The following is a 24,275-nucleotide window of genomic DNA, read 5'->3' as shown; positions in this document are numbered from 1 at the left end:
AAAAACACAAAAATACCCTTAGAGTACAGGGGGGAAAAAAGAGATGTTCACGCCAACATTATTCATAATAGAAAAACCTAGAAGCAACCTGTTGAACTACGTACAAATTACGTAAATTAGGGTTCATGCATACGAAGGGCTCTAACCCAACTATGAAGAATGAAGTGGAGGGGCCTGCGCTGTAGTGTAGAAGGTTAAGCCTCTGCCTGCGGTGCTGCCATCCCACATGGACACTAGTTCAAGTTGTGGCTGCTCCACTTCCGATCCAGCTCCCTGGTAAATGTGCCTGGGACAGCAGTGGAGGACGGCCCAGTCCTTGGGCCCCTGCACCCGCGTGGGAGACCCGGAAGAAGCTCCTGGCTCCTGGCTTTGACCTGGCCTAGCCCCACCTGTTGTGGCCATCTGGGGAGGGAACCAGTGGATGGAAGACCTCTATCTCTGTCTCTGCCTCTCTCTCTCTCTCTCTCTCTCTCTCTCTCTCTCTCTGTAACTGTGCCTCTCAAATAAAAATAAAAAAATCTAAAAAAGAAGAAAAAAGAAAAATGATGTGTAAAGGAAAATGTTAAGTAATGTGGAAAAATGTTCAAATTAAAATATTTCATGGTGGGATGATGGGTGATTATTTCTTTTTCTTTTCCTCTTTTCCTTTCCCATCTCCTTTTCCCTGATGTGCCAGGGTGCCTTTTTCCCAAGTACTTTAACAAATGCCAAGAACAATTTTTTTAAATAAAGATTTATTTATGTAAAAGAGTTACAAAGAGAGAGAGACACCAATCTTCCATCTGCTGGTTCACTCCCCGGATGGCCACAACAGCTAGCTCTGGGCCAGGCTGAAGCCAGGATCAGGAACTCCATCCAGGTCTCCCACGCGGGTGCAGGGGCCCAGGCACTTGAGCCATCGTCCACTGCTTTCTCAGGAGCATTAGCAGGGAGCAGCCGGACTACAAAGAGCCGGTGCCCACAGGGGATGCCTGCAGGGCAGCAGGCGGCTTAACCTGCTCCGCCACAGCGCCGGCCCCTATATTTAATTCTGAAGGGATGATGTGGGAAAACCTCTCATAGGCTCTTCCATGAACCTTCCTAGATGCAGTCCCGAGACGAAGCATTTGTCTGTGCCAGGCTATGTGGCTTCCTCTCTGTAAACAGGAGTGGCAGGGTGGCCAGTGCCTGCCATAGCTCCGGCACTCGTTCCAGGGGCTGGTCAGAAGTGACTCCACTTTCGCACCACTCACACGCGTCTGTCTCCTTGTTAGCCAACAAGCTGGCACTCGGGAACTGAGACACGAAGGATTTCCCTGGACGGTGCAGGGGGCTGGTGTCCAGCTTCGGACCGAACGGGAGGGCTGCCCTGAGCCTCATTCCGCTGCCGGCGTCCGGGCGTTTCCCGCACACAACACAGCCCCAAACTAGCTTCCACTTTTAGCGCCACAGGGGCAATTTCCTTATATATCGCCCTGCACTTGGCCCTGCCCACACATCCGCACCCGGTCGGCCTAAAAGCTCGCGGGGTATTTCAACCTTCGAGAGGGTTCCCAGCTGATTGGCGGGGAATATCGGAAATCCTTTTCGTTCTCTGATTGGTTACGGGTAGCATGGGGCTGGGCACGTGGGCGGGTCTCGCCAGGACGCGGTGAGCTGTCATTGGAAGATGAACCCGGCATTTCCAGAGCTTCATACCGTCGCCTAGGTCGCGGGGGCCGGGCCTTCTGCGCCCAGGCCCGTTTAGTCCTTTTCATTGGTCAGACGTGCCGTCACTCATAGAACTTCAAGATGATTGGCTCAAAAGTTCCAAAAGGCATTGGGTGATTGGTTGGTTGCCGTTCCCACCCCCTACTCCAGGCGCCATTTTGCTGAGGGGAGCCTAAATTCTAAAGGCAGTGGGGTCTGTACCTGTGTCGGTAGTGGTGCTCAGACCGGCGACAGGTGAGTCGCGGGCTGGAGGGAAGGGACAGCGGCACCCAAGGTCCGGCTGCGTATCCGCTCCGTCAGCGGGCAGGAAGCTGGAGACCGGCGGCGGCCTGCGGAAAGGGGTTGGGCTCCCCTGTCCCATCCTAGGGTCCTCTCTAGGGCGGGGGCAGCGGAGAAACGAAAGGGGCCTGGCCGGTTCCGCCCCCGGGCCCTCTGCTTCCCCTAGGGCCCGCGGGTTAACTCGGAGTTCCTGGCCGCCTTCTCCGGGAGCCAGCGCGTGCCTCCCGCCGCGCCCGCTCGCTCCCCTTGGCCACCGCGCCCGTTTGTGTCCTTGAGGTCTTTTTGCCCGGTGGACATTGGGTGCTGTGGCCGGCAGGGCGAGCTGAGGACCGCGGGCGCCTCGGGCACAGGCAGCAGAGGAGGACCGTGTGGCGAGAGGGCCAACTCGGCGGCCCGAGCGCGGCTGGCAGGGGCAGTCGGGCATCCTGAAGGGGTATCTGGGAAAGAACTAAAGATCTCCTTATCTATGAGATTTGTTGTGCTGGACACCAGGGAAAGCCATGTCTGGTTTTGTCGGCCGAGGTTGTGAATGCTGGGATGCACTGACCGTTTGCGCACGTCCTGTAACGGGCCTTGCCGAGCGTTCACCATCCGCTGGTCACCTGTACCTTGTTTGTGCACGACATAAAAGCTGTGCTCGCTTCCCCGTCGTGTCGTGGAGCGGTGTGCACTGGGACGTCGCCTCTGATGGGAAGCCGTGGGAAACTGGAGCTTCGAGCCGGGGCCTCTGCGACTAGAGACCTCCGCTCCGAGGCCGCCGGGGTCCAGGTGCACTGGCGGTGCCTGCGGCCCCTGCCCTGCCCTGCCCTGCCCTGCCCAGCAGGAAAGCTTTCCTTGGCTGACACTTTAAAGGAAAATCATAGTCTCTGGAAGAAGGTGGCTCTCCTTTTCAAGAATTCTTTATAGCCTTTTAGTTAGTTAGTTGAAAGACAGAGGCGGAGAGAGAGAGGGAGAGAGAGAGGTCTTCCATCCACTTGTTCACTGCCCAGATGGCTGCAACAGCCAGAGCTGGGTGGATCTGAAGCCAGGAGCCAGGAGCTTCTTCCAGGTCTCCCATGCAGGTGCAGGAGCCCAAAGACTTGGGTCATCTTCCACTGCTTTCCCAGGCCATAGCACAGAGCTGGATCGGAAGAGGAACAGACAGAATTCAAACTGGCACCCGTATGGGATGCAAGCATTGTAGGTGCCGGCTTTACCCACTACGCCACAGCACAGGCCCCAGATTCTTTGTAGCCTTCTAAGAGCTTGGTTAGAGCTGTAGACAGGGTCTTTAATTTTTTTATTTTTTAAGATTTATCCATTTATTTGCAAGTCAGTTACAGAGATGGTGAGACAGAGTGGAGCTGGGTCTTCCATCCTCTGATTCACTCCCCAAATGGCTGCAATGGCTAGGGATGGGCCGGTCTGAAGCCAGGAGCTTCTTCCAGGTCTCCAGTGTGGGTGAAGGGGCTCAAGCACTTGGCCCATCCTCCACTGCTTTCCCAGGCACATCAGCAGAGAGCTGGATTGGAAGCAAAGCAGCCAGGACTTGAACCAGACCCCGTATGGGATGCTGGTGCTACAGGTGGTGGCTTTACCCGCTAAGCACAGCACTAGCCCCAGTCTTTTTTTTTTTTTTTTTTTTTTTGACAGGCAGAGTGGACAGTGAGAGAGAGAGACAGACAGAAAGATCTTCCTTTTCCATTGGTTCACCCCCCATTGGCTGCTCTGGTGGTGCGCTGCGGCCGGCGCATTGCGCCGATCTGAAGCCAGGAGCCAGGTGCTTCTCCTGGTCTCCCATGCGGGTTCAGGGACCAAGTACATGGGCCATCCTCCACTGCACTCCCGGGCCACAGCAGAGAGCTGGACTGGAAGAGGGGCAACCGGGACAGAATCCAGTGCTCCAACCAGGACTATCAAGGTCACACTTCAAATAGACTGATCTCTTAAGAGTAAAAAGAGGCCGGTGCCGCGGCTCAATAGGCTAATCCTCTGCCTGCGGTGCTGGCACACCGGGTTCTAGTCCCGGTCGGGGCGCCGGATTCTGTCCCGGTAGCTCCTCTTCCAGTCTAGCTCTCTGCTGTGGCCAGGGAGTGCAGTGGAGGATGGCCCAAGTGCTTGGGCCCTGCACCCCATGGGAGACCAGAAGAAGCACCTGGCTTCTGGCTTCGGATCAGCGTGGTGCGCTGGCCGCAGCGGCCACTGGGGAGTGAACCAATGGCAAAGGAAGACCTTTCTCTCTGTCTCTCTCTCTCACTGTCCACTCTGCCTGTCAAAAAAAAAAAAATAATAATAAATTTCTGCAAGTTAGTCTGACTTTACTGTCGCCCTTCTTTGTGTAACCTACCGTGCACTCCACTGAAAACATAAGGTTGAGCATTTGTGCTGTTAGAAGTCAGTATAGGCCAGCGCCATGGCTCACTAGGCTAATCCTCCGCCTGCGGCGCTGGCACACCAGGTTCTAGTCCCGGTCGGGGCACCGGATTCTGTCCTGGTTGCCCCTCTTCCAGGCCAGCTCTCTGCTGTGGCCCGGGAAGGCAGTGGAGGATGGCCCAAGTGCTTGGGCCCTGCACCCCATGGGAGACCAGGAGAAGCACCTGGCTCCTGCCTTCGGATCAGTGCGGTGCGCCAGCCACAGCAGCCATTGGAGGGTGAACCAAAGGCAAAAGGAAGACCTTTCTCTCTGTCTCTCTCTCTCACTGTCCACTCTGCCTGTCAAAATAAAGAAATAAATAAAAAGATTTATTAAAAAAAAAAAAAGAAGTCAGTGTAATGATTACCTGTTGGGGAGTAGTGGCTGGGAGGGGCACAAGGAGAGTATGGTCTGGTCATCATCCACTGTTGATCTGATTACATAGAGGTAGATTCGTTTTTTTTTTTTTTTTTTTTTTTTTTTTTTTTTTTTTTTTTTTGGACAGGCAGAGTGGACAGTGAGAGAGAGAGACAGAGAGACAGAGAGAAAGGTCTTCCTTTCTGTTGGTTCACCCTCCAATGGCTGCCTTGGCCGGCGCACTGCGGCCGGCGCACTGGGGCAGGCTCATTATGCTAATCCGAAGCCAGGAGCCAGGTGCTTCTGGTCTCCCATGTGGGTGCAGGGCCCAAGCACTTGGGCCATCCTCCACTGCACTCCCGGACCACAGCAGAGAGCTGGCCTGGAAGAGGAGCAACTGGGACAGAATCTGGCGCCCCGACTGGGACTAGAACCCAGGGTGCTGGCGCCGCAGGTGGAAGATTAGCCTATTGAGCCATGGTGCCAGCCTAGTTTCTGTCTTATCAGTGCAGTTTCCCAATGCTGAATTTCCACAACTCTGGGTCACTTTTTTGGAAATTGGTATTGTCTTGCAGTTAAAGGCAGCTACTAAGTTTCCAAAGGATATTGTTAACTTAACTTGCCTTAAGAACTTTGCTTCATATTGGGTAAAATAAGTGGGTTCTCTGCTAATTTCAGGAGAATTCAGAACTAGACGTAGATACTTCTGCTGTGGCATTGATTCCATACTTAAGATGACTAACGCCTGCCGCCACTGCTGTGGTAGCATTGAGATTGTGCGCCTACATATTGCAGTGGGATGCTGCAGTGGAAAATACAGGTTTCTGGCAAGGCATCAAAAAACTAGGAAGGCACACTACTCCTTACTGGCTATACCCAGCTAAGCTCGGTTTATATTTGCTGGAGCCATTTCTAACTGAGACGTGTGTTTTGTGTGTGTCCAGTCTCCATCTCTAAAGAACATGTATTTGCTTTTCTTCTCATTCTGGTTACAGCCCTCAGTTACAATGGGGAACGTTTTTGAGAAGCTGTTTAAAAGTCTCTTTGGAAAAAAAGAAATGCGGATTCTTATGGTGGGCTTGGATGCAGCTGGGAAGACCACCATCTTGTATAAACTGAAGCTGGGTGAGATCGTGACAACCATCCCCACGATAGGTACGTGAACCCCGTGGCCGTTCCAGCTGGCAGCCTGCTGCAGTAGGCTCACATCTGCCTGTGCTATTGAGCATTTCTTTCTGCAAATCTTTTTTTTTTTTTTTTTTAAGATTTGTTTATTTGAAAGTCAGGGTAACATGGAGAAAGGGAGAGATGGAAAGAGAAAAAGATCTTCCGCCTGCTGGTTCACTCCCCCTATGTCTGGGGCTGGGCCAGGCTGAAGCCAAGAGTCAAGAACCGCAACTGAGTCTTCCAGGTGGGTGGCAGGAACCCAGGGACTTGGGCCATCATCTGCTCCTTTCCCGAGTGCGTTAGCAGGAAGCTGGCTTGGAAGTGGAGCAGCTGGGACTCTGACTGGTACTCCCATATTGGATGTGGGCATCACAGCTCCAGCCCTTGTTTTTGCAAAACTTGTCCATTCCAGTAGTATGAACTTTTTGAGTTAAAAAAAAAAAGTTATCCGTATTTTCTTAATTGTTTCCAGCATCTCTAGCCCTAGGTTTATAGGAAAGTTGTGAAAACACATTTAGGTTAAACAAATTTGACTGTGTTTGCCTGGCAAACAGATAATAATGATGAAAACATTGGGGTCTACTGGGGCGCTCTCCTGTGGCGGATATTTTTGTAAAACCACACACATGCTGTTTTCCACCTTCCTCGTACTAGACGATATGTTTGGTCTGCTTTCTGCCATTTCTCCTCGGAAACGTTCTCCTGCCTTCTTCCTTAGTCCCTCCCCCTTTGTCTAGCCAACACCAGCCCGTTTGCTTGGCCTCAGTTTAGACATTTCTCAAGACCACTTTTCCTGACCAGTTTTCCTCTGTTCTGTTCCTGTAGCAGCAGCCCAGAGTTCTTAGTAACCGTCAATACATTTGGGATTTCTTGCTCACTGTCTCTCTTCATCCCCAAAATGAAATAAGAGTAAGATCCTGTCTTGTTCACTGTTCCCTGCATCTGGCAAAATATACCGCATGTGCCAGTCAGGTATCCAATAAACATTTTTTTTGTTAAGTTGATATGGAGAGCATTTTCTTTTTTTTTTCCTTTTTTGAAAAAGATTTGTGCATTTGTTTGAAAGGCAGAGTTACAGAGAGGCCGAAGCCGAGGCCGAGGCCGAGGCCGAGAGAGAGAGAGAGAGAGAGAGAAGGAGAGGTCTTCCATCTGCTGGTGCACTCCCCAAATGGCTGCAATGGCCAGAGCTGAGCCAATCTGAAGCCAGGAGCTTCTTCCAGGTCTCCCACATGGGTGCAGGGGTCCAAGGACTTGGGCCATCTTCCGCTGCTTTCCAAGCACTTTAGCAGGGAACTGGATTGAAAGTGGAGCAGCTGGGTCTTGAACCGTTGCCCATATGGGATGTTGGCACTGCAGGTGGCAGCTTTACCAGCTACACCACAGCGCCGGCCCCTCCAATAAGTATTTGGTGAATGATTTGCATATCTGTCTGTTGAACTCAGGACCCCCAGTTACTCATGCCCCTCAATGCCTGGAACAGGGTAGTCCCCATCCGCAGTGATGCCCAGTGTGGCCACGTGACCTGTCCAGTGGGACATCAGTGAATGTACTTCCAGCAGGGAGCTGATAAACCACAGCCAGGCCCTCATGGAAAACTGCTGCCACCATTCCGGAAGCCCAGTGCTCTTTGAGAATGAAAGATGAGCCGGAAGAGGAGAGGCCTCGGGCAGCCCCAGCTGACTCACAAGGTGAGTGCAGCTTTGGGAGGAAGTCCAGGCTCCCCACAGGAGTTAGTCTTCAGGGGCTGGCATGGTGGTGTAGCAGGTTAAGTTGCCGCCTGCAGTGCCGGCAACCCTTATGTATGTCACTTCAAGTTCCCAGCTTCTCCGCTGCTGATCCAGCTCCCGGCTGATGTACCTGGGAGAGCAGCAAAGGACGGCCCAAGTCCTCAGCTCCTGCACCCATGTGGGAGACCTGAAGAAGTTCCTGGCTCCTGGCTTCGTTCTGGCCCAGCTCCAGCTGTTGTGGCTATTTTAGAAGTGAACCGGTAGAGGGACGACCTCTGTCTCTCTCTCCCTTTCTTCTCTCTGTAACTCTGCCTTTCAAATAAATAAATCTTAAAAAAAAAAAAAAGTTTCTTTTTAACTGAGACCAAAAGAATGAACTGGCATTTGCTAAATAAAGCAGGGAGGGGTTGAGGAAGATGCTGACACAGATCAGCATCACATTTTAATAACTGGCCTGTATTCTGTTATTCGGCTGTGTTTTACTACATTTTGTTGATGAGATGATTTGCATTTGTATGCAGTGCCCAATAAAACATTTTTCACATTATTGCAAATGTGGTCTTTATCCCCTTGCAGTAATTCCTAGAGGAGGGATTGGTGTATTAAAACAAATGTGTAGGGGTGGGCACTGTGGCATAGTGTGTAAAGCTGCCACCTGCAGTGCCAGCATCCCATATGGGCGCCAGTTTAAGTCCTGGCTGCTCCACTTCCGATCCAGCTCTCTGCTATGGCCTGGGAAAGCAGTAGAAGATGGCCCAAATCCTTGGGCCCCTGTACCCACGTGGGAGACCTGGAAGAAGCTCCTGGCTCCTGGCTCTGGATCGGCACAGCTCCGGCCATTGTGGCCAATAGGGAATGAACGAATGGATGGAAGACCTTTCTCTCTGCCTCTCCTTCTCTATGTGTAACTCTGACTTTCAAATAAATCTTTAAAAAAAATGTGTATTTAAAATGTATAAACACACTACCAGACTATTCTCTAAAAAGGTTGTGCTACCAAAAATAAAAAGTGGTCATTTCTTCTGGGAGTTGCCAATATAATAGGGCAAGGCAGACTTCTGTTGGGATGTCTGTGATTATAAGTAAATATATTAAAATGCCGATTGGGATTTATATTTGTTCTTCTGTGACCTTTTTTTTAAAGATGTATGTATTTATTTTATTTGAAAGAATTACAGAGAGGCTGAGGTAGAAAGAGAGAGAGAGCGAGGTCTTCCATCTGCTAGTTCACTCCCCAGATGGCCACAACGGCCAGAGCTATGTGGATCTGAAGTCAGGAGCTTCTTCCAGGTCTCCCACAGGGGTGCAGCGGCCCAAGGACTTGGGGCATCTTCTATTGCTTTCCAAGGCCATAGCAGAGATCTGGATTGGAAATGGAGCAGCCTGGACTTGAACTGGTGCCCGTACGGGATACTGGCACTACAGGTGGCGGCTCTACCTGCTACGCCACAGTGCTGGTCCTGTGACTTATTTTTAATATCCTTCATTTTTTTTTTCTGTTGGGATGTTTGAATAATTTGGACGAAAATAGGTCAGGAACAACACTTGGTAGTGTTTCCAATGGATAACCTGTCTTTTCACCTTTTTTGTGTGTTTCGTCATGCAGGAGGTTAAAATAACCAGCTGGCCATGTTTACCAATTCTTTAATTTTGTTTTCTTTTTTAGACAAGTCTTCTGTCATTGCAGGATCAATAGTTTCTCCTGCTAATTTTATAGGTTTTTAAAATTTTCATTTCTTTTTTTTTTAAAGATTTATTTTTTAAATTTATTTTAAAGACCAAGTTACAGAGAGAGGTAGAGACAGAGAGAGAGGTCTTCCATCCTCTGGTTCACTCCCCAGCTGGCCGCAACTGCCAGAGCTGTGTCGATCCGAAGCCAGGAGCCAGGAGCTTCTTCCGGGTCCCCCACGTGGGCGCAGGGGCTCAAGGACCTGGGCCATCTTCCACTGCTTCCCCAGGCCATAGCAGAGAGCTGGATGGGAAATGGAGCAGCTGGGACTAGAACTGGCGCCCATATGGGAAATTTGGCGCTTCAGGCCAGGGCTTTAACCCATTGCAGCACAGCGCTAACCCCCTAAAATTTTCATTTCTAAAACAATGGAGTACGTTCTCCATTTGAAGCTCTTTGGCAGTTGGGCAGTTATGACCGAGGTAGCGATGTGATTGTGTTTTCCAGACAGATAGACCAATGCTGTCTGATAGTACTTTGTGTGATGATGGACGTGTTTTGTGTCTGAGCCGTCCAGTGGGTTGGCTGTTGGATACGTGAAATGAGGCTGGTGCCACTGAGGAATGGGGCTTTATTGTATTTAACTTAGGGAGCGTCCAGTATCAGTCACTGAAATGCCTTCTTTATCCTGTGCTACATTCTCATTGGTCTTTTCCTGGATTGCTTCCTGTTGCGTTCATTTGAATGCCATTATTTCAGGTATTACCAGGGCTTGGGAAAAGAATTCATGATTCCTTTCCAGAGCTTTCCTCCATGTGCTTACTTGCTTTTTCTCCCCAGATTAAATTTAAGATAATTTTGCCAAATTCCCTGTTCTCCTCCCCTCAACACATAGGACTGGAATGGCATTGAGCTTATATGTTTATTTAACAAGAATTTAAGCTGTTGTAGTGTAATGAGTGTCTCTGACTAAAACAAGAAGTGGTTAGAGTTAAGATTTGGAAGGTGAGCAGGCCCCGTTTGCTGTGGCCCTGGGTGGCCATGATTGGAATTTGGGTGTGAAAAAACAAGGAGACATTATTATTTCTTTTTATTTTCTTTTTTTAATCCAAACCATTCCAATCATAAATGCGTAGAGAATTGAAACTCAGTATGGCACATGTATTTTTGACGGAGGGCTTTGCCGAAGAAAAGGTGAATGGTGGAGAGAGGAGAACGGCTGTGGGGAGGTGGCTTCAGCTGTCTTAGTAACAGGGCTGCAAACGATGGCTTCTTGGGTTAGGGAAACTCTTCGATATTGGGGGGGTTCAGCTGGTAAAATTTAGTAGTGGGGTTTGGGGGTGAGCAAGTGGGAAGTCTGGGGCGAGTCTCCCCTTTTCAGCTTGTGGAAGGAAGCCATGAAAGGATAACTGGCGGGGGAGCAGGTGGAAGGGGTTAGGGTCTTACATTCAGTGCTTGACAGGCTGCCTTACTTTGAGGCCTTGGTGACATCTGGCTAACGATGCAGGATCCCGAGGCTGAAGGCCAGGAGAGAGGCCTGGGTTGGAGGATGTAAATCCGGAGTGATGACGGAGGAGCCAGGAGTGGTGGCCTGGGGAGGGGTGTGGAGTGGAGAGGAGCGGGGCAGGACGGGGTCGGGCGGTCTCCATCCTTTAGGGGTCAGTTAAGTGTGCTGAGCCACGAAGGAGGCTGAGAGGACGGGTGGAGACGGAAGAAGGGAAGCCAGGGGAGAGCTTCGGGAGGGGCAGTGGTGCCGGTGCTTGATTGCCTTGGTGATGGCTGCGCACCTCAGTGAGACAGCTGCCTGAGGTGCTGGAGCGGTCAGGGTGTCCTTGGGCTCTGTGAATGTAGCCTGGAGGCTTTGGACTTTGAAAGAGCAAACAGAGGTGGTAGCAGGTGGAGAGGCGGGGTGGAGGAAGTTTTGCTTCTTTTTAGGCTGTAAAAGATGGAACAGAAGCAAGCTGAGGATAACAGATTGAAGACAGTCGGGGGGGGGGGGGGGGGGACAGCCGTACTAGAAGGTCTGGACAGCCTGGGAGGATTGGGACCAGCACGTAGCTGGCGGGAATTGACAGTGCTGGTTACCCCTCCTGTTGTTCTGAGAGGGAGGAAGAAAGTGTGGGTGACGGTGTGGGCGGTTTTACACTATGCACCTTGGACTCCACTTCTTTCTGCCCTGAAATATACTCCTGAGGCCTCCTGCCAAGAGGACAGGGAGGGGCATGGTGGGAGAGAGAGGTCAGAGAAGGTTGGGGACACCTGTGGGCTGGGTGCAAGCGGGAGCTAGCGTGTTCTCTTTGTGAGCTCCGATCTTTGACTGGCAAGCTGCTTTGTAATTAAAAGTACCCAAATGTTAGTTGGAATTATTTTGAATTGTTCAACCAGCAAAAATCATAATTAAGAGTTTGTTCCATCTTCCCCATTTAGGTTTCAATGTGGAGACGGTAGAATATAAAAACATCAGCTTCACAGTCTGGGATGTCGGTGGCCAAGACAAAATCAGACCTCTGTGGCGACATTATTTCCAGAACACCCAAGGTAAAGGTCGGAACCTTTTGTGTTACATGTCCCTGAAGTAGATGTTCAACGTGAAACCTGCGGTGCCCTGCGCTACTTGGACCTGCAGTCATCCCTTCTCTTCTTAGGTGCGCCATGCCTCACTGAGAAGTGGACACTGCGGTCCTAGAAAAAGTCCTTGGGCTTCATTGCTCTGTATCAGAAATTCCTCATAGAGATCAGTGCTGTGGTGTAGTGAGTAAAGCCACCGCAGCAGTGCCGGTATCCCATATGGGCGCTGGTTCAAGTCCTGGCTGCTCCATTGCTGATCCAGCGCTCTGCTGTGGCCTGGGGATGCAGTGGAGGATGCCCAAGTGCTTGGGCCCTGCACCCACATGGGAGACCCGGAAGAAGCTCCTGGCTCCTGACTTTGGCCTGGCCCAGCGCTGGGGCTATTTGGGGAGTGAACCAGTGAGTGGAAAACTTCTCTCTCTTTCTTTGCCTCTGCCTCTCTGTACCTCTTTCAAATAAATAATAAATCTTAAAAAAAAAAAAAAAAGTTCCTCTTAACGTAGGATGTTTAGAAAACGGTTATCCTGATGAATTTCATCTTTCAGCTAATCAAGGGTTATGTGTGCCTTAGAGGAAGCACTGGTGTTTGAAGAATTTGAATTCAGGTAACTCCAGAATCTTGAGAATATCTCAGACTCACACCTCTGGAGAGCGAGAACAGGTATGGCTAGAACCCAGGATTCCAGATAGTGGCATCGTGTGTGGCCACAGTCCCTCCCTGCTGCTCAGCTACACCGCAAACGCATGGATAGGCACAGGTGTCCAGAATGTTACCGAATTTCTTTATCACTGGCTGCTTGAAAGTGGAGTTTTAGTGTGCTCCCCTGTCAGCCTGTTGGAGGCCTTCAATGGCTATATTTTGAACAAATATCCCTTACTGAATATTGTTTATTAAGATATATCTGGAGGCCGGAGCTGTGGCGTAGCGGGTGAAGCCACTGCCTGTGGTGCTAGCATCCTGTATGGGTGCCGATTCGAAACCCAGCTGCTCCTCTTCCGATCCAGCTCTCTGCTATGGCCTGGGAGGGCAGTAGAAGATGGCCCAAGTCCCTGGGCCCCTGCACCCATGTGGGAAACCCAAAAGAAGCTCCTGGCTCCTGGCTTAAGATAGCATAGCTCTGGCCATTGCGGCCAGCTGGGGAGTGAACCAGCGGATGGAAGACCTCCCTCTCTCTCTCTCTCTCTCTCTTTTTCTCTCTGCCTCTCCTTCTCTCTCTGTGTAACTCTGATTTTCAAATAAATAAATCTTTTTTTTTTTTTTTTTTGACAGGCAGAGTGGACAGTGAGAGTGAGAGACAGAGAGAAAGGTCTTCCTTTGCCGTTGGTTCACCCTCCAATGGTCACCGCGGCCGGCGCACTGCAGCCGGCGCACCGCGCTAATCCGATGGCAGGAGCTGGGTACTTACCCTGGTCTCCCATGGGGTGCAGGGCCCAAGCACTTGGGCCATCCTCCACTGCACTCCCTGGCCACAGCAGAGAGCTGGCCTGGAAGAGGGGCAACCGGGACAGAATCCGGCGCCCCGACCGGGACTAGAACCCGGTGTGCCTGCGCCACAAGGCGGAGGATTAGCCTAGTGAGCTGCGGCGCCAGCCATAAATAAATAAATCTTAAAAAAAAAAGATAAATCTGACTGTTGGCATAGTTTTTACACCTGGATTCTTTTTATAGAATCTTAACCACTTGGCTGTATAATTACTTGTTTTAGAATTTACTTGGAATCTTCCTGGTTGTAAAGAATCTCCTGTGAGGGCTTCCATCCACTGGTTCACTCCCCAAATGACCACAATGGCCAGGGCTTAGCCAGACAGAAGCCAGGAGCTTCTTCCAGGCTCCCACGTGGGTGCAGGGACCCAAACACTTGGGCCATCTTCTGCTGCTTTCCCAGGTCCATTAGCAGGGAGCTGGATCAGAAGTGGAGCAGTCAGGACTCGAACCGGCGCCCATGTGGGATGCTGGTGCTGCAGAAGGAGGCATAACCTGCTGAGCTGTGCCACAGTGCTGGCCCCCAAGCAACATTTTAACCACTGTATCAAACATTTTCCCCTAAAAATTAAAAAAGGTTTTTATAATGATAAGATATACACAGCTTTATCAGTTTAACCATTCTTAAATGTTAAGTCAGTGGCTGTAGTCTACAATGTTGTGAACGTCCACCACTGTCCACTCCTAGCACTCTTCATTACCCACTGAGCAGTAACTGCCCATTCACTCCTCCCCAAGCCTAGCAACCTTTATTCTGCTTTCTGTGTATGAGTTTGCCTCTTCTAGATATTTCATGTAAATAGAATATTTATCCTTTTTTTTTAAAGATTTATTTATTTGAAAGTCACAATTACACAGAGAGAAGGAGAGGCAGAGAGAGGGAGAGGGAGAGAGGTCTTCCATCTGCTGGTTCACTCCCCAGTTGGCCACAACAGCTGGAGCTTTGCCAAAGCCAGGAGCCAGCAGCTTCTTCCGAGTCTCCCACACAGGTGCAGGGGCCCAAGGCCTTGGGCCATCTTCCACTGCTTTCCCAGGCCATAGCAGAGAGCTGGATCGGAAGAGGAGCAGCCAGGACTTGAACCAGCGCCCATATGGGATGTCAGCACTGCAAGCGGCGGCTTTACCCACTACGCCACGGCGTCAGCCCCTATTTATCCTTTTGTGTCTGGCATCTTCCAGGATAATGTTCTCAAGGTGTGGCATGCATCAGAACTTTGTTCATTTGATGGCTATGTAATACTCCATTGTGTGGCAATGCCACATGCATGTAGCCATTCATCTACGAGTGGACACTTGGTTACTTGCCCTTTGTCTATTGGGAATAATGCTCCTGTGGACACTTGTGTCTGAGAATCTCAGTCCTCCTTTTCATTTTTTGGGGTGTACAGGTAGAAGTAGAGTTGCTGGGTAACTCTGTTTTTGTTTTACGGCAGTGAAATGTAAAGTTTGCCATCATAGCCATTTGTAGGTGTACAGCTCCGTGGTGTTGCGTGCTGATGATGCCGCACAGCCACAGCCGCCATCCGTCTCCGGAACTCTGCGTCCTGTGAAACTGAAGCTGTGCAGGAAGCAGTAACTCCTCATCTTCACCCGCCACGCTCCCACCAGCCACTCGGTTTGTCCCAGTGTCAGTGCCGCCAGATGGGTCCAGATGGTGGGAGCCTGGTTCCGCCAGATGAGTTCCCGTCAGCTCTCGTGGCGAGGCTGTGCCGTCGGGAGTTACACGTTGGCGGCTTTCTGAATGTTGTTCCTTCTGCGTGTCTTAGCTAAAATCCTTCTCAGCAAGGAATTCCCTCATCAAATATTTGTGCTAGAGAGGCAGAGAAAATCCCTTCTTTTCTTTCCCTGTATTGATTTTCTTTTTTTTTTTTAAGATTTTTATTTATTTATTTGAGAAGTAGAATTACAGTGAGAGGCAGAGACAAAAAAAGGTCTTCCATCCGCTGTTTCACTCCCCAGATGGCCACAGTGGCCAGAGCTGAGCTGATCCGAAGCCAGGAACCAGGAGCTTTCTTCAGGTCTCCCATGTGGGTGCAGGGGTCCAAGCACTTGGGCCATCTTCTACTGCTTTCCCAGGCCATAGCAGAGAGCTGGGTCGGAAGAGGAGCAGCCGGGACTAGAACCAGCGTCCCTATGGGATGCTGGTGCCACAGGCGGAGGATTAACCTACTATGCCACAGCGCCGGCCCACCCTATATTGATTTCCTCTACTGGATACCCTCGCGACTTCCCTGGTGGTGCTTAGGTTTTTATCTCTCAGTGTTTCTGTCCATTGTGGCTGATTGTTTCAGTAGCCAGAGTGGCCGTTTGTCCTGGATTGGATCCTGCACCCTGGCTGGGCCACTGTGCTTTCTCACCGGTGGCAGGACAGGAACACGGGGCCTCTCCCCACCCTGCCGTGGAACTCTGGGAGGGTCAGGCAGTCTCTTCTGTCTCTGTGCCTGCCTCTTACAGTGGAGGTGTGAGTGCTGCCTGCAGGTCTAGCGTTACAGATCCCTTTGTAATACAAATGCCTCGTTTCGTGTCTGCAAGGTAGTATGTAGGCAGACAGCAGCCCAGCTTGTATGAGATTTTATCTCCCCATCCTCTGGTGGGATGCCGTGTTTCCCCTGTCGAGTTTTCCCACTGCGACACCGAGCTGGAGTGCCGTTCTGTCTTCAGTCTCCTGCTGGAACAAGCCCGTGTTGCCGTGATGGCAGAGCTGGCTGTGTTCCAGGGCCGTGGGCTGGGTAATTTGGAGCCTGTGAAACAGCAAGCGGGAGCCCTTTGAAGAATGCATTTGCTGCGTGGGGCTGGACCACATGGCGCAGCCACGAATAGCCCTGGGTGCTGCCACTGTTTCATCTGCCAACCCCCGAAAGGTCAGGCTGTCTTTTCATTTGAATTTTATTCATCAGTGTGTTGACTGTGAGAACTTAATGAATGTTTTTAGCTCTCTATTAAGATATTTAAGTGTGTAGGTTTCACTTGTATAGATTGGAATTTGACTGTTTATGTGATTTTTTCAAATTAATACAGTAAATAGAATGCATTTAACAGTCCATTAGTTCTCATGTATAGAGATTTTTTTTCTCCTTGACTGAATGTTCAGTTATTTTAATTTGTTGAATGGCAATGTAATCTGCGTAGTTTAAAATTCAAAAATTAGATTGTCCCTAACCACTCAGTTCTCTTCCCATAGATGACCCTTCTCTTTTTTTCTTTTAAGTTGGGATTGGGCGATAAAGATTAGTATTTAATTTTTTTTAAACTTATGTAAAAGGCAGAGAGAGAGAGAGATCAATCTTCCATCCACTAGTTCACTCCCCAAATGCCTGCAGTGGCCAGGACTGGACCAGCCTGAAGCTAGGGGCCAGAAACTCCATTCCGGTCTCCATGTGGGTGGCAGGGACCAAGTAGCTGGGCCCTCATCAGCTGCCTCCAGGATGCACATTAGCAGGAAGCTGGGTTGGGAGCTGACCGAATCCCAGGCAGTCTGATACGCAACACGGAACATGGCTGTTCCAAGTGGTGGCTTAACCCACTTGGCCACAACGCCCTCCCCTAGGGGACCACTTTGGTTTGTTGTGTGTCTGTCGCGTCCTTGGGGGGTGCTGCTTCCCCTGGTCTGTGAACTTGTTGCTTAGTAGGAAAATAAAGAAGAAAAGCTGAAAAAGTACAAAAGCTGAAGTGAATTTATTTGTAATAAGGGACAAAAGCTCCCCATGTAGATGAGGGGCCCGGAGCTGGGAGTCCATTGCCCCCATGGGCTGGTCTCTGTTAATGTTATTTCTTTCTCCATCCCAGCTTATCTGTGACGTACTGGCCTTCACCTAGTGCACACAGTAGGGGTCATGTTTGGGTTGGCTCTGCCACCTCTGTCCCTGAGCGAGGAAGGGGTGGGGTCTGTGATTGGATCCCCTGGAGGGGTAGAATTTCCTGGAATTCTCTCAGGGTCTACTGTTTTCTTCTAACCCTGCCTCAGAGGCCCCCTGTGCTTACATGTCCAAGTGCTGTGCACACACACAAGCGACTGCAGGTGTGTGTACACCTGTGTTCTTTCCCCTTTAGAAAACATTGCACGGGTGAGGGTCCTATCGTGGGGCCTGGTGGCGAAGGGGTTCCAGGTCAGCCTCAGCCCGCTCCGCTTGGCAGGGCTCGCCGTGAGTCTCTGTGTCATCTGGCTGCTTATTCGTGATCAAGGCTGGAACTGCTGACAGCATGTGAAACCTTTAGGGGAGTTTTGAACGTTTTGCAGTTTTTCATTTCATGGGTTGAACGGGCATGACTTTGCCAGGGTAGGCTGTCAGGAGCCGGGGGGTGGGGGGCTGGAAGCACAGGGAAGAGCAGAGGGTCAGCGCTGGCCCTCTCAGAGACTCGGGGAAGCCTCGGGTCAGAGCGTCCCTTCCGCGGTGTCCCCACAAGCTGGCTCCAGCAGGACACTGGTGCGTCCAGGACAGGAGCTCTGCTGGCTGCTTTGTTTTTTCCCCAAGGAAACCTTTTATTTAAGGAATACAAACTCCATGTGTAAGTACTTTAGGAATATAGTGATTCTTCCCACCACCCCCACTCCCACCTCTCCTTCTCCCTCTCCCACTCCCAGTCCCATTCTCCACTAAGATCCATTTTCAATTAACTTTATACACAGCAGACCAACTCTATGCTAAATAAAAAGTTCAACACTTGGCACAAAAAAAAAAAAAAAAAAAAAAAAAAAAAACCTGTTCCTCGGCAGTCGAGACAAGGGCTGTTCAAAGTCATTTCATCTTGAAGTAATTTCACTTTTTTTTTTTTTTTTTTAGAAACTTAATTAACTTTAAAGAGGCACCCGAGAATGATACATCTTTTGTGAGCACTTAGACGTAATTATAATAGAACTCTTTGAGGACAGAGGTCCTGCATGGGAAGTTGGTGCACAGTGACTCCTGTTGTTAATTCAACAATTAACACTCTTATGTATGTATGATGTCAGTGATCACCTGAGGCTCTTTTTTTTTTAAGATTTATTTATTTTTTACCTTAGAGAGTTACCCAGAGAGAGGAGAGGCAGAGAGAGAGAGGTGTTCCATCCAATAGTTCACTCCCCAGTTGGCCACAACGGCCGGAGCTACACCGATCCGAAGCCAGGAGCCGGAGCTTCTTCTGGGTCTCCCACGTGGGTGCAGGGGCCCAAGGACATGGGCCATCTTCTACTGCTATCCTAGGCTATAGCAGAGAGCTGGATCAGAAGTGGAGCAGCCAGGACTAGAACTGGCGCCCACATGGGATGCCGGCGCTTCAGGCCAGGGCGTTAATCCGCTGTACCACAGCGCCAGCCCCAAATCACCTGAGGCTCTTGACATGAGCTGCCTAGGCTATGGAAGCCTTTTGAATCCACAAACTCTGTCAGTATTTAGACAAAGCCATAAGCAAAGTAGAAGTTCTTTCCTCCCTTCAGAGAAAAGTACCTCCTCCTTTGATGGCCACTTCTTTCCTCCGGGGTCTCACCCACCAAGTGCTGACTTCTTTATTATGCTGACTTCCTGTAGCTTTTACCCACCGCTCTTTAGCCTCCATTATCGAACTCTATTGCAGATCCCCAAAACGTTCACAGAAAAGGCCTATTATGAAAAAAACTATACATAACAGATGGAGCTAGACAGTGAGAGAGAGAGAGAGAGAGACAGAGAGAAAGGTCTTCCTTCCATTGGTTCACCTCCCAAATGGCCGCCATGGCCGGTGCTGCCCCGATCCAAAGCCAGGAGCCAGGTGCTTCCTCCTGGTCTCCCATGCGGGTGCAGGCCCCAAGCACTTGGGTCATCCTCCACTGCCCTCCCGGGTCACAGCAGAGAGCTGGACTGGAAGAGGAGTAGTTGAGACTAGAACCCGGCGCGCATATGGGATGCCGGTGCCGCAGGCGGATGATTAACCAAGTAGCCACGGCGCCAGCTCTATGCATGGATGTTAAAAATTTTTGCTCAAATAGACTTATCTTTTGATTCCATTGTCCACAAACTTTTTGAAGTCTCCTCATATAAACGGCTGCTCTTCTCGGGTCCCAGATACTCACACAGTTGTCATTTCTTACCAGGTCTGATTTTTGTGGTTGACAGCAATGACAGAGAGCGAGTGAACGAGGCCCGGGAAGAGCTGACAAGAATGTTAGCCGAAGACGAGCTCAGGGATGCAGTTCTGCTGGTGTTTGTGAATAAACAGGTATGTTGCTGGCGTGCTGAATGCTGACACTGCAGTTTGCTGCTGAGTGTCACTCTTAAAAGTACAGACACTGGAATCAGGTCTCTTCCCGTCCCCAGTCCTAACCGTAGCCTCTCCTGCTGCACCTCTCTAGAATGTCTTCCACTCAGTCACTGCTAACCGAGATCTCCCAAGTTCAGGCTTTGTCTTAGTGCTGGAGATACGTCATTGAATAAGCCACACAGAGCCCCTGTGCCATGGCATTTATTTTCTCAGGGCTGAGAGTCAGGCAGTACATAGGAGACGTGAGAGGAAGTAGTGTCGGGAGCGCTGTGGAGGAAGGAGGCAGGTGGCTGGGAGCGCCTCTCTTGTGAGGTGACCCCTGAGCAGACACCTCAGGCCCGGAGGGTGGGGTCGCAGGGGTCTGGAAGTGGCAAGGCAAGCCGCGCAGGCAGCCTGGGTGGTGAGGAGCCAGGGAGGAGATGGCCGTGGGTCCTCAGGGTGGTATTGAGGAAGAGGGGCTCCGTGCCAGTGTAAGCTGGTAGAGCAGCAGTGCGTGGGAGGAAGACCAGCGGGAACCCTCCAGCTCCAGGAGCAAGCCGAGCCGCGCGCACAGGTGCAGGGAGAGCTGTGTGGGGTTGTGCTGGCCTGCGCTGGCCCCTGGTAGAGTTGATGTTCCGTGGAAGCACGGGGTACATAATTGAGATCGTATTGGGTCCCTGTACATTTGTCAGCTTGGCTCTCGATTGGAAATGGTGGACGGCCCAGCATTCACTCAACATGTTGCCTCCTGACAGGTTCAGTGTCTGTCCAGGGCTCCTCTGGTGACGTGACAGAATCAAGAGCAAACCTGTTACGTTGTAAAAACAGACCATGCTTGTGGTGTAGACAGGCGAATAGTTCAGAATAGCAAGTGAAGTATTCTAGCCCTGTCTTCGGGGTAAAACGTTGTTAGATTTCTGTGTCTGTTTTCAGAAGTGCACTTTTCTGTGCCTTCACAAGCTGTATTGTTGTGCCCACATTTCAGTGCCAGGTCATCCTGTCATGCGGCCACCTGCCCGCCTTTCCACTTAGCCCGCCTTTGATGTCTCCACGTCATCAGTACGTCTGCATTGTCCTCGTTTAGGTCTGATTTCTCCAGACAGTTGGAGCTTGCTCTGGGCCAGGCACAGTTCTAGCACTTGGGACACCTCAGAGGCAGGCAGACTCCTGCCCTTGTAAAACTCGCATCTCTCTGTCGTAGTGTGAACAGTGGGCATGCTAAGTAAGTGCTGGTGAAATCCAGCAGCATATGGTGAGTGCCATCTGAAAAAGACGGCCGAGCCAGCTCAGAGCGGTCCTGGGGCTTCTGGGCCTGCTGGCCTTGCAGACCACAGGCAGGACGCTGGCTCTCCCCCAGGAGAGGGGGCGCTGCAGCAGTTCTGATGGAGGAATGACCTTCACTGACCTTCAGTGATGGCTGGATTCAGTGTGGGCCTTAGGGGAGCCAGAGCGGAAGCAGGGAGACCAATTAGAGGTTATTTCAGTCATCTGGGCAAGAAACGATGGAGGGGTCAGGCCACGGCGGCAAGTGGTCATTCTGAGTGTTTCCATGGTGGAGCCGTTGGGATTTCTTGCAGGATTGGCCATGGAATTGAGAGAGAGTAAAACAAGAATGATTTTAAGGTTTTTGGCCCAGAAAAACAGGAAGGCTGGCTTGGCATCAGCTGAGATAGAGGAGTGGCATAAGGCATAGGGCGTGTTTGTGCACTACACGTGTGTAACATGGTAACGTGACTTTTGAATGTTCTCTTTCAAGGATCTTCCCAATGCTATGAATGCAGCGGAGATAACAGACAAGCTGGGCTTGCATTCCCTCCGCCAGAGAAGCTGGTACATCCAAGCTACTTGCGCCACCAGTGGCGATGGGCTTTATGAAGGCCTGGACTGGCTCTCCAACCAGCTCAAAAACCAGAAGTGACCGGAAGCAATTCATTCCCTGTGCATTGTGGCAAACCAGCCGGCCTCTTCAGTGTGCGTGTGTGCGTGTGAGGAGCATGTGTGGCTGGGAGTGGGGGCAGCTTTCTCACACCGTGCCTTACGACACACTTTAGGAAAACCAGTATTCCATTTGCATACACCGAGCCAGTGTTGTGTCAGGCGCTCCCTTCCATTTCCGTAGCTTTGGCCATCGTTTTTGCAGTCCAGAAGGCTTCCCGATGCGCGGCAGCTGGGAAGGGCCAGGAGAGCTGGGGTGGGGACCGAGTTCCGGCGCTGCGGTCCTGAGCCTGGCACCTGAGTGCCGGCGTCCTGTGAAGCTTTGGCGTCGTTTGGGAAAAGGAAGGAGTTGCCTGCAGCTCACTGTGGAGTGCTTGAGGGTGTTTGAGAGGTTCGGGTGGGAGCTTTTCCCTGAAGTGGTGTTACAGCCCAGAATCCTGGCTTCACTGACTCTTTGATGAAAGCAGCGATCACTGTCATCACATTAGCAAGACTGTGACACTGGACAAGTATCCCATCTTCCCCTAGGCTGGTCCCTTCCCTCATTCGCCAGATGGAGACCAACTGGGGTGGTCCCCCAGCGTGAGACTAAGGCTCTCCATGGAGCCCCGTGGTCCCTGGTGGGGCGCAGGGTGTGAGGAGGAGTGTGAGGTCGTGGTGTCTGTGTTCTGCCATCCGCATCTCGGGGTTCAGGCTGCTGCCCCCACTGCCCTGCCCTGTGCCGAGTGCGCCCCCTCCTGGGACGGAGCTGTCACCGTGTAGTGTTCCGAGTCCACCTTGCGTGTTTGCTCCTTTCTCTTTCCAGAACCACACACCCGTGAGTTGTGCGAGTTTATGGGAGAATCCATTTTGGGGATGAAATTCCCTGCAGCTCCTGGTTTTGCCCCCAAGTTGGTGCTAAATTTTGCTATGAAAATCTCTCTCGTCCGGAGCACTCTCCACGGCGCTGCCTGCCTCTTGTGGGGGCACTGATGGTGGACGAGCCATTTGGCAGCGCGCTTTGTGTTGTCCCTCAGTGTCAACAAAAACTGCCCTGGTGGTCTGGAGCCCTTCCGCCCGGGCGACAGCGAGCCAGCGTTATATCCAAGCACCCCACTACTTAACCTTTAAAAATTCCTTTTTCAAAAAAAATCTCAGTGCAAATTATATAGGAGGGTCATGTAAGATGAATTTTCAGAGTGTGCCCTGTAGATTGTTAACAATGAAGTTGTCGCCAGCAGGAGAAAATGGTAAATGTAGGCTGTGATATTGTTCTTTAAAATATTAACTTCAAAGAATGTGCATCGCCATCCTGCAGCCAAGTCCAGAGTCGACTTTTAGCCGCGGCGTAACTGCGGAGGACTCTTCAGATTGTACGCCTCCAGTGGGCAGGGGCGGGGCTCCGCTCTTCCATTTCTGCTTAGTACAGAGTGCCCGGCACAGCGCAAGTGCCGTGTTGACTGGTTGGACAATAAAGAACTTGCTTTGGAAGGAAAGCGGGCAGCGTGTGCTTCTGAGTGTCTGAAACCCCTTTGACGTTGCTGTCCTCCTCCATCCTAGCCGCCTCTCTACGGATAGAGCTGAAGACAGCTGCGGGTGCCGGCCCCTCCCTCAGGCCTTAGCGCAGCTCCCACGGGTGCTTCCCGTGACCCTTTGACCAGTCTTCCTCTCGCTGACTTTGCAGCTAGTGCGTCGGGCTCAGTGCCGGTGGAGGGCACTCTCTGTAGTGCCTTTGAGCAAGGCCTTGGGTCCCTGAAAGCCACCCCCACATCTTGCCGAGCGCCTCCCTAGCTGCTGGCTTTGGCCTGCTTACTCCTGCTTCTGTGTCTCTGAGCCGCAGTTCGCTTAGCTGTTCCAGGGGATACTAATACCTGCCTCGTGTGGTTGCGAAGATTAGACCTCTCATAGCTTGACTGCCTTGCTCTGGTCTCTCCCTGGGATACGCTGCTGTCAAGTATGAACAGCAGTGCTGGCCACAGACCCCTCTGCACTGATTGTAGAAGTGGGATTGGGTGAGAGCCAGTTAATCTCCACCATGCTGAGTGCCGGTGAGGGCAACTGGGACACTGCATACCCCACCCCACCCTGTTTTCCTTTTTTTTTTTTTTTTGGGGGGGGGGTGCGGGATGTGATTCACGATTTTCAGTGCTGCATCGGCACTGATTGTAGGCAGTTTTCATCGCTATGAGGAGAAAGCTGTGTCCACTGTCACCACTCCCATCCCAGTGCTCGTCACCGACCTGCTTTCTGTTCCATGGGTTTGCGTCTTCTGCACAGGTGAGGGAGCTGCTGGTGGCTTCAGCAGGTGCGGAACGGCTGTGGGCCAGACCACAGCATCCGTCCTGAGGCTGCGGATGACCAGGTGAGGCGGGTCCCAGGGAAAAGACCAGCCAGAGTTTGGCTACCATGGACTCGATCACCTTGAGAGAGGCCAGAGTGCTACCAGCAGTCCCTTCGGTGCCGTGTGTAGAGGCAGGCGTGGCCGCCCCATCCAGATGGAAAGAGCCTGGGACTGGAGTCGAAAGCTGGCTCTGAGTTGGAGCTCTGCCTGGGCACTCGCCGGCTCCGTCGGTGCCCGGCCTCTGACCGTCGACTTCCTCACCTGGAAGTGGGAACTCTCAGGCTCACGTGGGCAGTGGCTCCTTGTGAAGATCAGGAACATGGAGTGCGTTGGACAGCAGGGCGTGGTGAGAGTTCTACACGCTGCACGTCACGGGACCTGGTCTGTTACAGTTAGTGCTGGGACGGGGCCGTGGCTGCTTGCACGCGTGGTCCTCAGGGCAGCACAGGGGTGTTGGTCTTCCTCCCAGTGAATCGAAGCGGAATACCTTGAGT

General features: G+C 51.4%; 1 protein-coding gene across 7 annotated transcripts; it reads left to right on the top strand.

The window, feature by feature from the left end:
• The first annotated feature begins 1,784 nt into the window (after nt 1-1,784).
• Nucleotides 1,785-22,936, top strand: LOC100343501 (ADP-ribosylation factor 2). 7 transcript variants are annotated; one of them, XM_070060562.1, is made up of 5 exons: nt 1,785-1,923; nt 5,713-5,872; nt 11,708-11,818; nt 19,381-19,505; nt 21,283-22,936. In XM_070060562.1, the coding sequence occupies exons 2-5, from the start codon at nt 5,725-5,727 to the stop codon at nt 21,442-21,444; spliced, it is 546 nt and encodes a 181-aa protein (XP_069916663.1). In that variant the 5' UTR covers nt 1,785-1,923; nt 5,713-5,724; the 3' UTR covers nt 21,445-22,936. The 7 variants fall into 7 exon arrangements, 6 of the variants coding, with proteins under 6 accessions (XP_069916663.1, XP_051681003.2, XP_069916664.1 ...); XR_011383441.1 differs by lacking the exon at nt 1,785-1,923 and adding an exon at nt 2,544-2,844 and having other exon boundaries at nt 11,708-11,925; XM_051825042.2 differs by lacking the exon at nt 1,785-1,923 and adding an exon at nt 2,567-2,844.
• The last annotated feature ends 1,339 nt before the right edge of the window (nt 22,937-24,275 follow it).

This window comes from Oryctolagus cuniculus, chromosome 17 (genome assembly GCF_964237555.1).
Source record: "Oryctolagus cuniculus chromosome 17, mOryCun1.1, whole genome shotgun sequence".
NCBI classification, from domain to species: Eukaryota; Metazoa; Chordata; class Mammalia; order Lagomorpha; family Leporidae; genus Oryctolagus; species Oryctolagus cuniculus.
Note: the sequence above shows the minus strand (reverse complement) of the source record. Positions and strands in the feature narration are given on the sequence as shown.